The sequence below is a fragment of the Rhinoderma darwinii genome, chromosome 5 (assembly GCF_050947455.1).
Source record: "Rhinoderma darwinii isolate aRhiDar2 chromosome 5, aRhiDar2.hap1, whole genome shotgun sequence".
NCBI classification, from domain to species: domain Eukaryota; kingdom Metazoa; phylum Chordata; class Amphibia; order Anura; family Rhinodermatidae; genus Rhinoderma; species Rhinoderma darwinii.
In genome coordinates, this window is record NC_134691.1 from 136,193,060 (window position 1) to 136,212,637 (window position 19,578).

A 19,578-nucleotide genomic window follows, 5' to 3' on the forward strand; every position below is an offset into this window, starting at 1 on the left:
CATGAGCCCAGTTTAGGTTCCTTACTGAGTATAATAATGAATACATATAATGTGCCATCAATTTCACATGTATTTTATTATATTCTCTTCCTCATGATAACTTAATTTCCATTGGCTGGTGAGATTTGCCAAATCATGTGGTTCCCTCCAATAAGGCAAAAAAAAAAAACAAGCCATCCACAGAAGCATTTTCCTATTGGCTGTGTAGTTATGGGCGGAGTTTAATTATACCACCCACCTAATTTGCATAAAAGAGGCGTGTATGTATGCAAATCACGTGACTTGCCGTCGTCACAATGATATCACTTTGTCCCGCCCCCTCACTGAGTATGAGTAAGTAACGCGAGACTTTTGTAGGAAAGCTCAATACTAGGCACAATAGAGGGGGTAGGTTAGTGCTTTTAAGGGGGTGCACAGTGGAGGCTTTTTACACCCCCCCAAACTTGGTGTACCCCCAATTCTTCCATTACACTCTGAAATAGTAACTGGAACCCTAAAAAATTTTTTAATACAACAGCGAAGGGGGCGTGGCTTGATTGGGCACTAAGCGCATGCAGATTATAGGGTCTCTGACGTCACTTCCTACCTATATACCCAGCCGCCATTTTCTGGCGGTGAGACAGTTACGGGGGACGGAGCATCGGTAGCGGGAGAGGAGCGGACGCAGTTTCCTGGACAGCACGCCCACCCACACGGTGACTGATAACGTTCATACCCAGGGGGCGGGGAGAGCGGCGGCAGTGGCTCATCCCGGCGGGAGGAAGCGGTGGTTGGAGGCGTAACCCACGGCCGGGGCACTTATAATCGGAGCTGCTCCCTCTCCAGCACAGCCGGGTAAGTGCAACACGTGCGGCTATTGTGTGCGCGGCGCAGCGTTCGCTGATTTATACCCAACAACAAGTGCGGGACCGGGCGCCGGAGCGCGGGCTTTTATCCCCAGCTGCTCTCCTGGCGCTGACTCCTCCCCTTGCTATCTGACGGCAGCGCCATGTTTCTCGGTGGCCACCGGGGCTATTCCGCAGTTGTAGGCGCCCCTTATACGCTGCCCCCTAGGGGGCTGTGCCGAGTACATGTGGAGCGGTGTATTTACATACATGTTTGTATGAGATGTTCCGCCCTAAGCTGTCAGCGGCCTTCATTCTATAATGATTGTATGGTGCGATCTGCAGCTGCCTAGTGACCGATGCTGATCTGGCTACACCGCCTGTAGTGTTAGTATGTGGACACTGACACAGCAGCTGCTGCCGCCGTCTGGAGATGCTGTTACCCGGAGCCAGGCACTAATGTCCCCGTGATAACTGTGTAGGAAGTGTCTGCTCTACATCCAACTTTTATAGCTTTTCTTCTTTTTAATAAACGATCATTGTAGTTTGTGCGAGTTATTTTCTGCAGCTCCGTTAAGAACAGAATACACATTTCTTTTAACTGCCATCCACATGGCGGTACCAAACCTAACGTCTGCAGCTGTCTATAGGCTGAACATACGTATGTTAACCGTTCTGGAGGTTCTTAGTCAGGACAGGTCTGTAGTGATCATAGTCAGGGGCCCTGATGAATAGTCCTGCTCTCCTAACCGGAACCAGATGGACTTCTCTGGTACACTCAGATTTCTGTATGGTTGTATTCAGTTATCCATTTACACACTGGGGGAGACTTACAAAACTGGTGCAAAGGAAAAGTGGAGCTATTGCTCACTGCAAGCCAATCAGATGGCTTCTTTCACTTTCAAAAGGGCCCCTGAAAAATAAGAGCTTGAACCTCCCATTTACACAACCATTTACACATTATTATTATTCCCAATTTGAGTGGCAACTTTTTACCGTTAAGCCATGCCTCTAACCCTGCCCAATTCCTGTCCATACAAGCCAAGTTCCCTTTGTGCCACCACACAGCCAGGGTAGGAACAGACAAGGTTGATACGCATCGTATCTGACCTAGAACCCGCAGCGCCTTCTGGTCCAGTTCTTCACATTGTGGTGCGTTTTTTTGGGCAGAATTTCCGCTTTGGAAAGCAGAGTTAGAAAAAAAATAAATGTTCATACCCTGGCCATACTCATGGCGACTCGGCCCTCTCTTCTGAGCGTAGCCCGGCGTCCGGGGATGATGCTGTAGTCCATGTGACCGCTGCAACCTTTGATTGGCTGCAGCATCCACATGGGCTGAAACATCATCCCAGGAGGCCGGGCTGCACTCAGAAAAGAGGATCGCATCGCTAGAACTACGGCCGGGGGTAAGACCCTACTCACACGATAGGGTTTCACCGCCAAGGACACCCGGCCGTCAAAAAATAGGACGTGCCCGGTTCTCGACCGTTCTCCCGGCCGCCCAACTCCCATTGAGTCTATGGGGCTGAGTAATACACGGCCATCACTGGTATGTGTTCCGAGTAACGGCCGTGTCTTTCGTCGCTCGCTCTCTCCTCCTCCTCCTCCTCACAGTGTGAAATGCATAGGAGGAGGAGGGTATTTTTTTGCTCCCTGTAGGAGCGGAATCCTCAATCCCAACGCTGTGGCCGGGGATTGGGGATTCCGCTCCAGGAGAAGTCCCTGACTTCACTGTCCATATATGGACACTGACATCAGGGACTTATGGGTCTGTGTGCCACTACCTACAGAGGGGTCTGTACCACTACCTACAGAGGGAAGTGTGTGGAAAAAATTTTACAAATGAAATTCATCCATTTTTAAAACTGATAGGGAGAAAAGTGGATGCAAAACGGGTAGAAATCAGGCGTTAAAAACAGACATGGCCCCCGTATTGGCCCCCCTACACACGGTATTGTGCCCTCGTAGGGCCCCCCTACACGCGGTATTGTGCTCCCGTAGGGCCCCCACTCGCGCGGTATTGTGCTCCCGTAGGGCCCCCCACTCGCGTGGTATTGTGCTCCCGTAGGGCCCCCCACTCGTGCGGTATTGTGCCCTCGTAGGACCCCCCCACTCGCGCGGTATTGTGCCCTCGTAGGGACCCCCACTTGTGAGGTATTGTGCCCTCGTAGGACCCCCCCACTCGCGCGGTATTGTGCCCTCGTAGGGACCCCCACTTGTGAGGTATTGTGCCCTCGTAGGGACCCCCACTTGTGAGGTATTGTGCCCTCGTAGGGACCCCCACTTACGTGGTAATGTAAAGTTTTACATGCCCAATAACTTCAAAGGGGAATATCCGCAACAAATGTGCAGTAAACTAGCAACCAGCCTGTTTGTTTTTTACAGTATAGGTAAAATGTAACTATATTGTGATCACTGTTACCGAGGTTTTCACAAACATTGACGTTCCCAATAAGATCTGCATTATTAGAAATGACCAGATCCAACAGATCTTCATCTCTAGTCGGGTCTTCCACAAACTGGCCCATAAAATTTTCCTGCAACAGGTTGAGTAAATGTCTCCCCTTTGCAGTTGAAGCCGAACCATGACACCAATTAATATCCCGGAAATTAAAATCTCCCATTATCACTACAGTACCCGCCTGTGCAGCCCGCTCAATCTGTTTATATAGCTGACCTTCCATCTCCTCAGTTATATTGGGGGGGGTCTATAGATTACACCAAAAGTAATTTTTTTAGTGTTTACCTCCCTTTGTAATTCCACCCACAAGGTTTCAACCTCCTCACAGTCTTCACCCACTATTGTCTCTTTCACACTCGCCTTCATATCATTTCTCACATACAGACATACACCACCACCTTTCCTATTTGTCCTGTCTTTCCAAAACATTGTAAAACCCTGTAGATTTACAGCCCAGTCATGTGAAGAGTCCAGCCATGTCTCAGCAACACCAACTATATCTATATCTTCTTCCAGTCCCAAGGCCTGCAGCTCCCCCATTTTGCTTGCTAGACTTCTGGCATTTGTGAACATACACTTTAACTTGCCTTTAATTTTTTCAGTTTCAGAAATGTGATTATTTGACATTATTTGGGCATTTATAACCCAGCCCTGATCTATACTTCTTCACGTCTTTGTCTCTGACCTGTTTGGAGAGCTCCTTGGTCTTTATGTTGCTTGCTTAGTGTTGCAGACTCGGGGGAGCCTTTAAAGAGGCTCTGTCACCAGATTATCAAATCCCTATCGCCTATTGCATGTGATTGGCGCTGCAATGTAGATAACAGTTTTTTTTTTTTTTTTTTTTTAAAACGATCATTTTTGGCTAAGTTATGAGCAATTTTATATTTATGCAAATGTAACTTTCTAATGGACAACTGGGCGTGTATTGTGTTTTTAGCAACTGGGCTTGTTTACTTCTTTCACTGCACAATCACACTGTGCTGTGGATCATGCTGGGCTGGAACAACGAGAAGTGTATGACACTGATTGGTCAGCCTCATACACTCCTCTGTACAACACCCAGTTGGTAAAAAGTAAAAGCACGCCCAGTTGTTCATTGAGAAACTCATTAGCATAAATCGAAACTAGCTCATAACTTGCTAAAAAATGATCGTTTTTCAAAATAAAAACCACTGCTGTTATCTACATTACAGCGCCAATCAGATTATGTAGGAGATAGGGCACTTCTAATCTGGTGACAGAGCCTCCTTAAAGGGAATGTGTTGCCAGAAAAACCTTTTTTTTTTTTTTTTTTTAATTAAACATTTAGTGTGTAGGTGATTAAACATTGTTCAAATTTTTTTTATTTTTTTCACGAGTCAGGAAATATTATAAATTAGATTCTAATTTATAATATTTCCCATTGCTGGTCACTAGATGGAGCTATTCCCAAAATTGCAGCATTGCAAAATTGGGTAAAAAGCCCTCGCTCTAGTGAGCTCTCAGCATCCCCCCCTCCTTTATCCTGGCTAGTGCCGGGATAAACGAGGGGTTTGAACGGTCTAACCTCCTACACTGTGTGTCGCCATTTTTTGAGCTAACACAGTGTAGAAGGTTAACATACAGTAGTAAACACACACAAACACACATTGAAATCTCTTACCTGCTCCTGCCGCCGCGGCTCCCTCCGGCCCGTCCGCTCCGTCTGCTGCCGCTGGTCCAAGTGCACAAGTCCGGAAGCCGCGACCGGAAGTAGTAATCTTACTGTCCGGCTGCGACTTCCGGTCCACAGGAAAATGGCGCCGGACGGCGCCAATTTCAAATTGGACTGTGTGGGAGCGGCGCATGCGCAGTTCCCACACAGACGGCGTACACAGAAGTGGATGGGACGGGAGCCGTTCGCAGTCCCTATGGGACTGGCTGCCGTATTCCATGTCTGTATGTGTCGTTAATCGACACATACAGAAATGGAACAAAAAATGGCAGCCCCCATAGGGAAGAAAAAGTGTAAAAATAAGAAAAAGTCAAACACACAAATAAATAAACGTTTTTAATAAAGCACTAACATCTTTAACATATGAAAAAAAAATTTGTGATGACACTGTTCCTTTAAAGGGAACCTGCCACCAGCATTTCACCTATTGAACTCCACTCACCCCTCGCTGGCTGCTGCTGTCAAATGTTCATTGCCGTTATCTCCTCACTTAAACTCCTCCTCCGACCGTAAATAACAGTCTGCAAACATTTTATGGTAATAATCCGGCAGTCTCGTTCGTTCCTCTTCTTATGCCCGCCCACCGCCGAAAACTGCCCAACCCTGAATGCCGAAATCTCCTCTAAGATAGCGCGCATGCGCCCATCATGTATGGTCTGACACCCTCCCATGCTCCGTCCGGGCCTAAAATCTAGTATCTGCACATGCGCTGCTATGGTGTGCAGTTGTGCGCACGCACCAGAACAAAAAATCGATGCGCAAGTACAGGGTTTCGTGTGTGCTGGGAGAGGCAAGGAGCGGTCAATCAAAAGTAAGAAGGGAGGATTAACTTGGAAAGGCTTGAGGAATGAAGATATGACTCTTTTCGACTAAAGATATTACTCTTTTATGCTCATTAGCATACGACACAGGAACACTAAAAAAGTAATACTAAAGGTACAGAGCCTACTTAGAAGATCATTTTTGGTTACATAAAAATTCTTTTTTACCCACTTCCACCGGGTAATGCTGGTGACTGGTTCCCTTTAAGAACAGTTGTATTTATACTGGCATCATGTGACCCTTTGATTGCACACAGGGTAGACATTATTCAACGAATTGTGACTTCTGAAGTTAATTGTTTTGACCGGACCTTATTTAGGGGTGTAGATCTATGCACTAACAACTTTTTTGTTTTTTCTTTTTAAACCAGGAATATATTTTTTTTATTCCAGTCTAAGGCCTCATGCACACGAACGTGCTTTTGCGGCCGCAATTCCCCCGAAAATCCACGGGAGAATCGCGGCCCCATTCATTCCTATGGGGCCATGCACACAACCGTGGTTTACACGGTCCGTGCATAGCCCAGGAGCCCGCACCGCAGAAAGAACGGACCTGTCTTATTACGGCCGTGTTCTGCGGTCCGGGCTCATTGAAAATAATGGCCGCGGCAATGTGCACGGCCCGCGATCTGCGGGCGGCTCGCGGCTGTCACTCCGTGGCCGGCCAACCCGAAAATCACGGCCGTGCACATGGCTACGTTCGTGTGCATGAGGCCTAACAATTTGGACTATTTTGTCAGGTCCATTACATAAAATCTAGTTTTTAAATCCTTTTTAATTCCAAAAACTGTAAAAACACCAAGGGGGTGAATACTTGGCTCTGTGAATCCCTGCTTATTGTGGGCTAAAGAGTCCAGTGGGTGGTTTTAACCATTAATTGACAGCCTTCTCTGTGTGAGTATGGCATTAGCTTGTCAAAGACTAGTAGGACCGCCCACTGGACTATTAAGCCCAAAGTTAGAAGGGATTTAAATCAATAAATTACAGGATATACTGTATCTTTTTCACACCACTATATATCAGTCACGTGCATGAGGCCTTAGAATCATTGCCAAGCTCTTCTAATGCACTGCACAGCATTATGGGGGATGTAGTTTTATAATACTATGCACTACAGAGCCTGGTATTAACAATGCATGATGACTAAGACAGCAGGGAGGAACTTGGAGATGTGAAGTTGTTATACAGCCTGACAGGTAACCGATAAGTGATATAATTGCGATTATAGTTGTGAATGGCGTATAAAACATGATTTCACATGATGTTGGTTTTTTTATTTTTTTAAGTGCTGCCAAAATGTTCCAAACACCTGTCACTAATCTTGAGAAAATAAGGAGGGCACGAAAAAGGGTGAAGCAATTGTTGCTGCAGATTGGTCTAGAAACCTGCAGAGATGCATTTGAGGTAAGGAACACAAGCATTTGTATATGTGGTTACTGAACCAAGAAAAACTGTTCAGCTCCCCTACTAAGGCTTCGTTCACATCTGCGTCAGGGCACCGTTTCGTCGGAGCTTTCCGTTGGAACGGAGCCCTGACTGACATAAACGGAAACCAGAGGTTTCCGTTTCCATCACCATTGGTTTCAATGGTGACGGATCCGGTGCCAATGGTTTCCGTTTGTCTCAGTTGTGCAGGGGTTCCGTCGTTTTGACGGAATTCATAGCGTAGACTACGATAGCTACAGTATGACACCAAGAAAATCACTGTTAGGGTATGTTCACACGCACTAATTACGGACGTAATTTGCGCGTTTTTGCCCCGAATTACGTCCGAAAATAGCGCCTCAATAGCGCTGACAAACATCTGCCCATTGAAAGCAATGGGCAGACGTTTGTCTGTTCACACGAGGCGTAATTTACGCGCCGCTGTCAAATGACGGCGCGTAAATAGACGCCCGCGTCAAAGAAGTGACCTGTCACTTCTTTGGCCGTAATTGGAGCCGTTATTCATTGACTCCAATGAATAGCAGCGCTAATTACGTCCGTAATTGACGCGGCGTTCAAGCGCCTGCACATGCCGTTACGGCTGAAATTACGGGGATGTTTTCAGGCTGAAACATCCCCGTAATTTCATCCATTACGGACGCCCTCGTGTGAACATACCCTTAGAACCATTCACCGAGCGTTCATTCCGATGTCCTGGAATGAAAGTTCCATAAATCCTCACATATTCTGTATATTTGATATTAGTTGTCCTAACTTCTCTTGCATTTGTGAGCTAAGCATGTTTGGTATTTGTCTAGAACAATAATTATACGTATATGTGCTGTATTCAAATTATGTATTTTAACTGTGCATCCAGTGTTAACATAGCATAAGGTCACATTATGTATAGGTCCTTACAGAAGTATCAATAGAGATGCAGGGTTTAGGGACAGTCAGTTAGTTTTAAGAACCAGCAGCACCTTGTGTAAATCCATTTTAAAGGGAAGGTATCATGATTTTTTAGCAATTATATTGCTTTTTATATAATGTTAATAAAAAAGACTTTTATTTATGTTGTCACTTTCAAGTTTTTGATGTATTAATACTTTTACTTCTTTATGGGGGCTGCCATATTTTTTTTCCCATCTCTGTATGTATCCATTAACGACACATACTAAGATGCTATACGGCACATACAATCCCATAGAGAATGCGAATGGGAGACGTTCCATTCTCAGAAACGTGCACCGACAGACCAGAACGAAGCTCGTTCCTAGAGAGAAATCCGTCGCCATTTTCATTTGGAACGGAAGCCGCTGCCGGACAGTAAGATGATGACTTCCAGCCGCAGCTTCCGGCCATATGTTCAACGCAGCGAAGGCGCGAGGAAGAGGAGTGTAGGCGTCAAAAACTTGGTAAGACGCTCAGAAAATAGCGCCACACAGTGTAGGCGGTTTGAAAACATTCAAACCCCTCCCCCGCCTGGCACTAGCCGGAAGAAGGGAGGGGGGATTGTGTGAGGACACTAGGAGAGTGTGTCCACCTCAAATTTGCAGCATAAATCAATGAGGTTGCTTTACCACATTGACCATGCTGCAATTGTGGGAACTGCTCCCTCTAGTGGCCAGCACATGGAAATGTTATAAATTAGAATCTAATTTATAATATTTCCTGACTTGTGAAAAAAATTAAAGCAATGTGTAATCACTTAAATACTAATTGTTTAACTGAAAGAAAAAAAACAACTGTGAACTGCTCGCTCTAGTGGCCAGCACATGGAAATATTATAAATTAGATTCTAATTTATAATATATTCTCACTTGTGAAAAAATTAAAAAAAACATTAAAACAATGTGTAATCCGTTATATACTCATTGTTTAACAGAAAAAAATTCTAGCGACACATTCCCTTTAAAGGGTATTAGTTAACCTTTTAGGCGACTTTTCAGAATAAGCGGTCATGTGTGTGCATGAGGAATAACCTCCTTGTATGACTATCCTACATTTTTAGCAGTTTTCCCTCGTCTGCAGAGTCTCTTATTCTCCATTTTCTCTGAGCTAGTGGGTGGAGTCTAACTGCTATGATGTCTCCCATACATTACGCTCATAGGAAACACACCATCCCGTTCCCCAATCGCTTTGTAGCACACCCTCAGAAGCAGCAGCAGCAACATAGAGTACGTTACACAGCAGTTTTGAGCAGTGTAGCTGTGAATCCCTCACTGGGGTGAGATAAAACACCAGAAGCTGCAGCAGCGTCTGTCTCTCTGCGCCTCTCTCCCTGCAGCTTCTCCCTTCCCTCTCCAAAGACTTCTATGGGCAGCATGAAACCTGATGCCTCAGTGAGCTGATAGTTTGTCTCCTCTCAAAAAGGATTTTGGCAGGGAATTAAGAGTAAATGATCAATGCAGGGGGGTGGGCTGTTACAAGTGCTTGATAAGGGGGAAAAAGGCACATTTTTCTCAAAATGCATTACAAATTTCTTATTTGCTTGTACTATTGATTTATGCAAAGCTTGTTGATAGGTTATTGACCATTTAAAGGTAATCTGCTTGATTATTTTGGCACCGCAATTGGTAGATCTTTTAAAAACATGTGCCCATATAGCTTTCGATTTCTTCCTATTACCTTACTTGCTGAGATGATCTTTATTGCAATATGCAAATCAGGTTGGAAGTGCCACTCGCGCAATCTGATTTTCCACAAGTGTTCATGGCATCTAAGCCTGCTAAACTCCTCCCCCTTGCTCCTCCTGATTGACGTCCCCACGCTAATCAAACGTCAGAGTTATCCTAACAGCCTTCTTGTGCATGTGGCGCTCCCAATATGCCCGGCTCATGTGCAGTGATTGGCTGTAGGAGCAGATTTTATTATTTTTTTTTCTTTGAGTTGCAATTTTTGCGGCGGAAACGCAGCATTTCCATCGCAAAAATTGCAATAACTGCTGTTTGTTACGGGTTTAACCTCCCCATTGAATTCAATGGGGAAAAGCAGCAATTCCGCAGCATAAATTGACACGCTGTCGATTAAAAATAATTTTCCTCAGGTTTCCTACGTGTGTGTGCATGAGATTTGTTCAAATCTCATCCACTTTGCTGCTACTGTACTACGTGGTGGATTTTCCGCAATGAAATCGGTTGCGGAAATTCTACAGTGTTTATCCTAGGTGTGAACAGGGCCTTAGGCTGTCAGTCAGTCTGGATTTTAGTTATGCTCCAGAAACAAATGGTGTCAGAGGATTCTTGCAGAAAACGTCCTCCTGATCGCGTCAGTTTTCACCTGGCAGACAAATGAAATTGTTCAAAGGGACGGGGCTTTTTTTTTATTTTATTTTTTTTTTGTCCCTCATTGCATATAATGCACTACAGGATTATGAGGAGGGGAAAATTTCTGATCTCATGGGGACACATAAAATAACATATTATTCAGGTTTGATTGCAATATGATACCGATGTGGATCAAAGGAAAGGATTATGTTGAGAGGAATTGCTAGGATTTATTTATATTTTGACATTTTTGTGTATTTCGTATCTCTTAAAGTTGCAGGGCTTCAATTAACTACTAAATTGGTATCAAACACATCAAAAAATTTGACCGTTAAATTCTTTTTACCATGGGGCCAAGGCTCTCAACTGATTTCTTTTTATCATGGAGCCCTGCTGCAGAGACAGATTTAAAACCTAACATTCTGGCTGTCTGCAGCCACCACTAGAGGGAACATGGGAGCTTTCTGTACACTGTTCTTATTGAGTTCAATGTATAATAGTATGCAGTACGCTTCCTCAATGAGTCGAGTCTAGGGTAAATGCTGCCATCTATCAGTTCGCTGTCTAGGGTAAATGCTGCCATCTATCAGTTCGCTGTCTAGGGTAAACGCTTGAGGCTCTGTTCACATCTGCGTTGGGGTCCCGTTCAAACATTCCGTCTGAGCTTTCCGTCAGAACAGGACCCTGAGCAGACACAAACTGACACAGAGGGAAGCCAGAGGTTTCCATGACCATTGATTTCAATGGTGACGGACCCGTCGTTTTGCCGGAAGCTACGCTATTGCTTACGGCAAAACGACGGGTCTGGTGCACAACAGAGACAAACTGAAACCAAGGTCACCGGATCGTCACCATTGAAATCAATGGTGATGGAAACGGAAACCTTTGGCTTCCGTTTGTGTCTGCTCAGGGTCCCGCTCAGACGGAACGTCAGGATGGGACACCAACGCAGATGTGAACAGAGCTTTATTTATAATTAAATGTGATAATGTTGTTTGTTTTTTTTTTATATTTGGTGCCTAAAAAAATATAATTTTGGCTCTTACATTTTAAGACTTGGTAGCCAAATGCAACCAAGTGATTTTTTTAAATTAAATGGGAGAGCAAGATATAAGCATATTGTCACTTATATTACCTCTGGGACCCTTACGGATTGCAAAAACTGGGGTGGCGAAAACCCCCTCCTCGTTCGTTCTCACTGTATCCTCCGCAGAGAAGAGGAGCTTGCAAGTAGCAGCAGTCGAGCATGTGCGCTCGCTGCTCTATTTAATACCTATGAGAGTGACGGCAACATCCGAGCGGTGTACTTGTTTGTTTCAGTCAGTCCCACAGGCGTTGATTGGAGCGGAAGCGCGCGCGTGCTTGGCCACCACTCCATTCAATGTCCTCTTCACTGAGGTCGAGCAGTGAGGAGGAACAGGGAGTTTGAGACCCCTGTTTTCACGATCGGTGGGGGTTCCAGCGGTGGTGCCCCCAGTGAGCTGACATCTATCACCTACCCTTTTAAGGGTATGTGCACACGATGAGAGGCTTTTACGTCTGAAAAGACAGACTGTTTTCAGGAGAAAAAAGCTGCGTAGTTTCAGACGTAAATGCTGCTCCTCGTATTATGCGAGGCGTCTGTGACGCTCGTAAATCTTGAGCTGCTCTTCATTGACTTCAATGAAGAACGGCTCAAATTACGTAGCAGTCAAACGACGACGCGTAAATTACAGGTCGTCTGCACAATACGTCGGCAAACCCATTCAAATGAATGGGCAGATGTTTGCCGACGTATTGTAGCCCTATTTTCAGATGTAAAACGAGGCATAATACGTCTGAAAATAGGTTGTGTGAACCCAGCCTAATACTTGCACTGTGTGAAGTCAATCGTGTATTGAACACGATGACCTTCATTTACAGGTTTTATACAGCATGAATTTACACATTTTCTTTTCTATCTTCACACATTGACTGCAGTTTACAAACTCCAGGCAAAACGGAATTTTCAGTTTTGCATGGAATCTTCTATGCAGAAAGAACTCCACACGTGCAATGTGACAGCTCAGTCTGCCATGTAGCTCTGCAACAATGTTAAATGGCATGCAGGAAGACTACTGTGATATCTCAAAATGTAAAGTGTACAGGTACGCAGGAATGTTATTAATAAAGGATATATTTCTGAAGTGCATGTTACTGATGTGCTAAACCTACAGCAACAATAAAAAAAAAACACAACCTTCCAGCATGCTGTCTATCTGAATAAAAATCTGGGCTACTTTGCCATATATGAAGTCAACACAACAAGACTGAACATATAGGGCATGACCACACGTGGCGGATTTCCTCCGCAACTGTCCGCATCAATGCCGCACAGAATCTGCGTTGCAGATTCTGCTGCGGATCTGCACAAAATGTGCAGTAAATTGATGCGGACTAGCTGCTGCGGACTGCGGTAAAAGTACTTCCCTTCTCCCTATCAGTGCAGGATAGAGAGAAGGGACAGCACTTTCCCTTGTGAAAGTCAAAGAAATTCATACTTACCGCCCGTTGTCTTGGTGACGCGTCCCTCCTTCGGCATCCAGCCCGATCTCCCTGGATGACGCGGCAGTCCATGTGACCGCTGCAGCCTGTTATTAGCCTGTGATTGGCTGCAGCCGTCACTTAGACTGAAACGTCATCCTGGGAGGCCGGACTGCAGACAGAAGCAGGGAGTTCTCGGTAAGTATGAACTTCTTTTTTTTTTTTACAGATACATGTATATTGGGATCGGTAGTCACTGTCCCGGGTGCAGAAACAGTTACTGCCGATCGCTTAACTCTTTCAGTACCCTGGACAGTGACTATTTACAGACGTCTCCTAGCAACGCTCCCGTCATTACGGGAGCCCCATTGACTTCCTCAGTCTGGCTGTAGACCTAGAAATACATAGGTCCAGCCAGAATGAAGAAATGTCATGTCAAAAAAGCAAGACGGATCCGCAGCACACATAACATGTGCATGACAGCTGCGGACTTCATTGCGGAACTTAGAATCTCCATTGAAGTCAATGGAGAAATTCCGCCATGAGTCCGCCACTGCTCCGCAACAGACAGAGCATGCTGCGGACACCAAATTCCGCTCCGCAGCCTATGCTCCGCAGCGGAATGTTACGCATCGTCTAAACGAACACTTCTAAATAGAAGTGGAAGTCAATGCAGAAACGGCTCCGCTGCGGATTAACGCTGCGGAGTGTCCGCAGCGGAATTTAAGTGAAATTCCGCCACGTGTGAACCCAGCCATACAATAACAGATGGAAGTCTTAACATTGCCAATGTATAGAGAAGTACAGGGTACTATTGCTGAATTCCCCATTCTCTCATGGGCTTAGTGGGAAGGGATGCTGGCAGCAGTGCCATGGTAGGAGGTTTAGTAAAAACTGGTGGATGGAAAGTGCAGGAGTTGGCATTTTTCTAACCTGCATTAGCAGGAGGAATACCTTTTTAGTGATTGGTTTTTTTTGGCTGTTTTTCTGTGCACTAGTTGTTAAGACTTCATTCACTCCACGTTTTGTCTCTGTCACAGTAATATGCTCAGATAGCAAAAAAAGCCTCCAAACAAGTCAAATTATAAAAAGTATCTAAACGTGTAATGTGAAGGGTTCATAGGTTTGGCCAGTATCCTTTTGGCATAGAAGCAAAATAAATATATTTTATTAATTTTTATTTTTAGAGTGAAAGTAAATGGCTTAAGTATGCAACTTTATGACAAACCGTTGAGTAGGGAGATAAACGTGATGCGAAAGGCCTATGGGGTTGTGATCTTGTACAGCCTTTAGCAATAGGTAGTATTGACGTGATGCACCTGGAAATTTTTCTGGCGCTGCATGACTAGTTTGGACATAGGCACAAGGGTCCACAAGGTAATATTGTGACGAGCCTGTGTACTGTTGTATTTTATTTGTAATTGATTTATTTCTCGTATCAGTCTTCGGGCTAGGCCTCATGGGGTGGCATTGACGCGGCTGAAAAATGTGCCACCATGCTGTTTGGCAAGGTTGTCAATTTGCTTGTCAAAAGTTTGCAGCCATAAAGGTCTATTCATTAATGGCAGCGTGATTTTACAGGTAGTTTTCCTGCACGGCCATTAACCAGCACTTTTGTAGCATTCTGGTGATGATTGTGCATCACCGTCGTCCTGTGTCCTTCCAGGTACATTCACAAGATTCATCAAATGCTCCAAATAAAGAGGTGTTTTTTTATTATTTGGGAACCATACTATTTTGTAATATAAATACTTTTAAACTACTGCTCACGTACTTTTCTTGTCTCCTGATCACATCAGCGCTGGCTTCTGTTCATCTGTTCCCTCAGCCTTTCCGTCAGAGGAACTTCTGAATGGAAAGAGAAACGGAAACGTATTGCTTCCGTTTGCATTACCATTGATTTCAATGGTATTATTTTTCCTTTCAGTTGGTTTGTTTGCCTCGGTTCCGCTAGGTTTCCCTTTGTTTTTTTTTTTCACGGAGACAATAGCGTAGTGGGCTACGCTATTGTTTCAATGGAAAAAACCTGAAACCTAGCGGAATGGAGGCAAACTGATAACTGAAAGAGGAAAAATAGCAGTGAAATCAACGGTAATGCAAACGGAAGCGATAGTTTCTGTTCCTCTGACGGAAAGTTCGAAAGGAAAGACTACACTGATGTGAATGGGTCCGAACACCAAGCAGTAGACGCCTGTCTCAGCACAGTCGAATAGTATAGCCTATGGATGTGTCCTGTGTTGTTAATTTTTGGGGCAAACCGAATAGTACAAAACATGGCATTGGTCACATGACCCATGACATTCAATTTGCGTGTCAGAGACATGCGGAACCTGCTGACACTAAAACAGTCAGTCTTGCTGACCCGACTGATACAGGATTCAGAGCAAGGTCCTGGATACACAGTAGCTGTATCTGAAAAAGTAAAAATAATTCTTAATAAAAAGTAATTAGAAAGTTGAACCAATCACCGATATACTATAAAAAACAAAGGCCTGCCCCCCCCCCCCCCCCCCAAAAGAAAACTTACACCATTTTACATCCATGGGCTGTGTATCTAGCATTGCAGATCAACCTTGTTTACCTGAACATAGTGGAAATGAAATACCAAATACAGCCAATAGGCATGAGTGGTACTGCTTCTCGAAAGGAAAACTACCGGGTTTTTTTTTTGTTTTTTTTTTTAAATCCATTAATTAATGCCATTTGCACACAGGTTGGAATGTTGCAGATTTGAGCACCGGAAATCTGCAGTGGATTAACCCCTTAAGGACACGGACAATTTTTGCCTTGAGGACAGAACTATTTTTTTAGATTTCCCTCTTTGCGTCCCAACGCTCCTAACTCCTTTATTTTTTGTATGACGTAGTTGTATGAGACTTTGTTTTTTGCGGGACAAGTTGTACTTTATGTAGGTACCATTTTTGGGTGCAAATACATTATTTAATTTCTATAAATTTTTATTTTGTCAAAAAAGCAGTTCCGCTGCAGTTTTAATATATATATTTTTTTTTACACCATACACCGATCATCATAAATAATGTTCTACATTTGTTGTACAGGTTGTTACGGTCATGGTGATACCAAATATGTCTATATAATTTCATGTTTTGGGACTTATATTTTAAAAAGTTTATTTATTATAAAAAAAAAATGTGTTTCTGTGTATTTTTTATTTACATTTTTTTTCCATTCATTTAACTTTTTTTTTTTTAATCCCATATCCTCAGTATGCCCTAACAACAGGAAATAAGTTCAGACAGCCCTGGGGTCCTTCAATGGACCCTGAGCTGTCTGGCCATACGAGTTGTGGGCTTTGATCGCGTCAGTTATTTTCTGTGACACGATCAAAGTGCAGACCCCCCTCCTTGAACGCCGCGATCCGCTTTTATCACAGCATTCAAGGGGTTAACGCCAGAGAGTGGATGTTTCTCTCCTCTCCGCTGTCAGAGCGGGGCCGTGGCTGTGTATTACAGCCATTGTCCCGCTCTCGATCGCGCACACAGACGGCTGTCACACAGGACGAGAATGCTCGTCCTAATGCGCGAAGTACTCGCCGCTCAGAATGAGCATTCTCGTCCTGTGTCGGCAACCAGTTAAATTGACGTTTATGTGGATGCGATTTGAACTGATCTCACCCACATGCTGCAGAAGCAATTTCCGCCTGGAAATCGGATCATGCTGCAGATTTTCCAATCCTCAATATACTCATTCTGTTATGGATGTTCACAGCAGATTTCCCTTTTCAATGTAAAAGGGGTGAAATCCGTGGGGGACACATGCAGATTTTGGTTTTGGGAAAAAAATTTGTGGGACTTACGCTGTACTGTCATTCACAGCGTGATCTCGTGAGATCACGCTGTGCTGTGATTAAAGAGGCTCTGTCACCAGATTTTGCAACCCCTATCTGCTATTGCAGCAGATAGGCGCTGCAATGTAGATTACAGTAACGTTTTTATTTTTAAAAAACGAGCATTTTTGGCCAAGTTATGGCCATTTTCGTATTTATGCAAATGAGGCTTGCAAAAGTACAACTGGGCGTGTTGAAAAGTAAAAGTACAACTGGGCGTGTATTATGTGCGTACATCGGGGCGTGTTTACTACTTTTACTAGCTGGGCGTTCTGATGAGAAGTATCATCCACTTCTCTTCACAACGCCCAGCTTCTGGCAGTGCAGACACAGCCGTGTTCTCCAGAGATCACGCTGTGACGTCACTCACAGGTCCTGCATTGTGTCAGACGAGCGAGGACACATCGGCACCAGAGGCTACAGATGATTCTGCAGCAGCATCGGCGTTTGCAGGTAAGTCGATGTAGCTACTTACCTGCAAACGCTGATGCTGCTGCAGAATCAACTGTATCCTCTGGTGCCGATGTGGCCGACACGATGCAGGACCTGTGAGTGACGTCACAGATCTGCACTGCCAGAAGCTGGGCGTTCTGAAGAGAAGTGGATGATACTTCTCATCAGAAAGCCCAGCTAGTAAAAGAAGTAAACACGCCCAGATGTAAGACACATAATACACGCCCAGTTGTACTTTTACTTTTCAACATGCCCACTTGGACTTTTGCAAGCCTCATTTGCATAAATACGAAAATGGTCATAACTTGGCCAAAAATGCTCGTTTTTTAAAAATAAAAACGTTACTGTAATCTACATTGCAGCGCCTATCTGCTGCAATAGCAGATAGGGGTTGCAAAATCTGGTGACAGAGCCTCTTTAAGTCCCACACAAACTAAACTGAAGTGTTGGGTGTGTGAATAGACATCGCGTCCTGGCTGGAGGCAATGTCTATTCACTGTTAAGACACTTCAGTAAAGTTAATGCGGTTGTATGTGACAGCACAGCGTGAGCTCGCAAGATCACACTGCTTAGTACAAATAGACATGAACGCCCACTTGGTGAAAAGTTTAAAAATGCCCAGCTGTCTATTAATAAACTAATTAGCATAAATCTAAAATTGCTCATAACTTGCTTAAAAATGATTGTTTTTCAAAATACAAACCACGGTTACCTACATTACAGCGCCGATCAGATGATGTAGGAAATAGGGCACTTATAATGTGGTGACAGAGCCTCCTTAACATACCTTTTGTAGCACAGCTTGTAATTGGCAATGCGAAGTGCTCTGTGCCACGTGTTCTATACATTCTGGGTTGGTCACCTAAAATGTGTAATTGCCCTATTTTATGTTGTCATTGCTTTTATATCTAGCCTTTTAATACTTTGCATGTCAGCTTAGTACTGGTGCTCAATAAGACAGTAACTGATGCAGCTTGATACACTATGGACACATGAGGTTGAAGCTGAAAGATTTGCTGTTTTCCCACTAAAATTTTTTATCACCTATCCACACGAAAGATGATAAAGACCTGATTGGTGGGGGTCCGGCTGCTGGGACCCACATTGATCATAAGAACAAACGTCCTGGAGCGCTCTATGAATGGAGCAGTACTGCGCATTCTCGGCCACCGCTCCATTCTCGTTCTATGGGACTGCTGGAGATAGCTGAACGCTGTACTCGACTACCCCGTAGACAGAGACTGGAGTGGTGACCGAGCATGCGCAGTACTGCTCCATTCACAAAGAACACTTCAGAACGCTTGTTCTGGGGATCACCCATCAGAAATGTTTCACCTATCCAGTGGATAGGTGTTAATTGTTGATTAAAATCACAATGTGTAGAAAAATAATTGCTTAGCTGGGTGGGCTTCTTCCAGATGTGCATGAGTTGTTTCTGGAGCCACAGTAACGCTTGCAATACATAAAGTATCAAAACCTATATATTCTTTTGTTTGTTTTTTAGGAAATCAACACTTATAATCCAGGAGACACACATTTTTCCAGTACATCATGGGAGGATGTCTCGCTTTGGGAATCTTTTGGACGCAGAAATGTATGTCTAACACTAGCTGTTGGAAAATAGTGTAGAACAGGTTTTTAAGTTTTCTGGTCTGTCACATATGCACAGATAAGGATTTGCTGGAGCTAGATTTCTGACTATATTTTCATTCCCTGAAAGATTTCTGTGCATTTTTATTTTTTTTTAAATTTACACCGCATACATTTTCACAAAAAAAATATTTTTATTTGTACATAAAGTAGTTTTTGTTTTGTCGTAATTGCAGAAATAATGTTGCCTTGAAGGTCCTCCATATGCAGACTGCATATTAACTAGTAACTTTACATACCACCCATAAGGAAACCTTGAACTTTCCAAAACTCTTATTCAGATCCTCCCTTGATGTCACTGCCTTGTGTAATGTTAGTCAATTTCCTTATTTTGATTGTTACTGAATTTTAATGAAAGATTTTAACATATTTTAAGCATATGTTAGGCCTCGTGCCCATTCATTTCAATGGGGCCATACACACTTCAGTTTTTTTAACGGAACCGTGCGGCCGTTCTGTCAAAAATAGGACAGGTCCTACTCCTGCCTGGTTTTGACGGAACAGTCTCGGCCTGTTCATTGATTTGGTCCGTGAAACAACGGGCTGCACACGGAAGCGGCCCGTGTTTCACGGAACAGTCATTAGCGGCCGTACAAAGGCCAACGGAAGTGTGCATGCATTCTCAATCTGGTTTCT

At 44.1% G+C, this 19,578-nt stretch overlaps 1 protein-coding gene across 3 annotated transcripts in view; it reads left to right on the forward strand.

Annotated features, from left to right (window-relative positions):
* The first annotated feature begins 276 nt into the window (after positions 1 to 276).
* ADNP2 (ADNP homeobox 2) overlaps positions 277 to 19,578 on the forward strand; it is a 29,296-nt gene continuing 9,994 nt past the window's right edge. Inside the window, exons 1-3 of one of the 3 annotated variants that reach the window (XM_075826543.1) lie at positions 277 to 333; positions 7,086 to 7,203; positions 18,797 to 18,886. In XM_075826543.1, coding sequence (XP_075682658.1) covers positions 7,096 to 7,203; positions 18,797 to 18,886 — 198 coding nt within the window. In that variant the 5' untranslated portion in view covers positions 277 to 333; positions 7,086 to 7,095. Of the gene's footprint in view, positions 334 to 543; positions 835 to 7,085; positions 7,204 to 18,796; positions 18,887 to 19,578 lie in introns of those variants that run through there. The other 2 variants (XM_075826542.1, XM_075826544.1) reach the window with 2 other exon arrangements.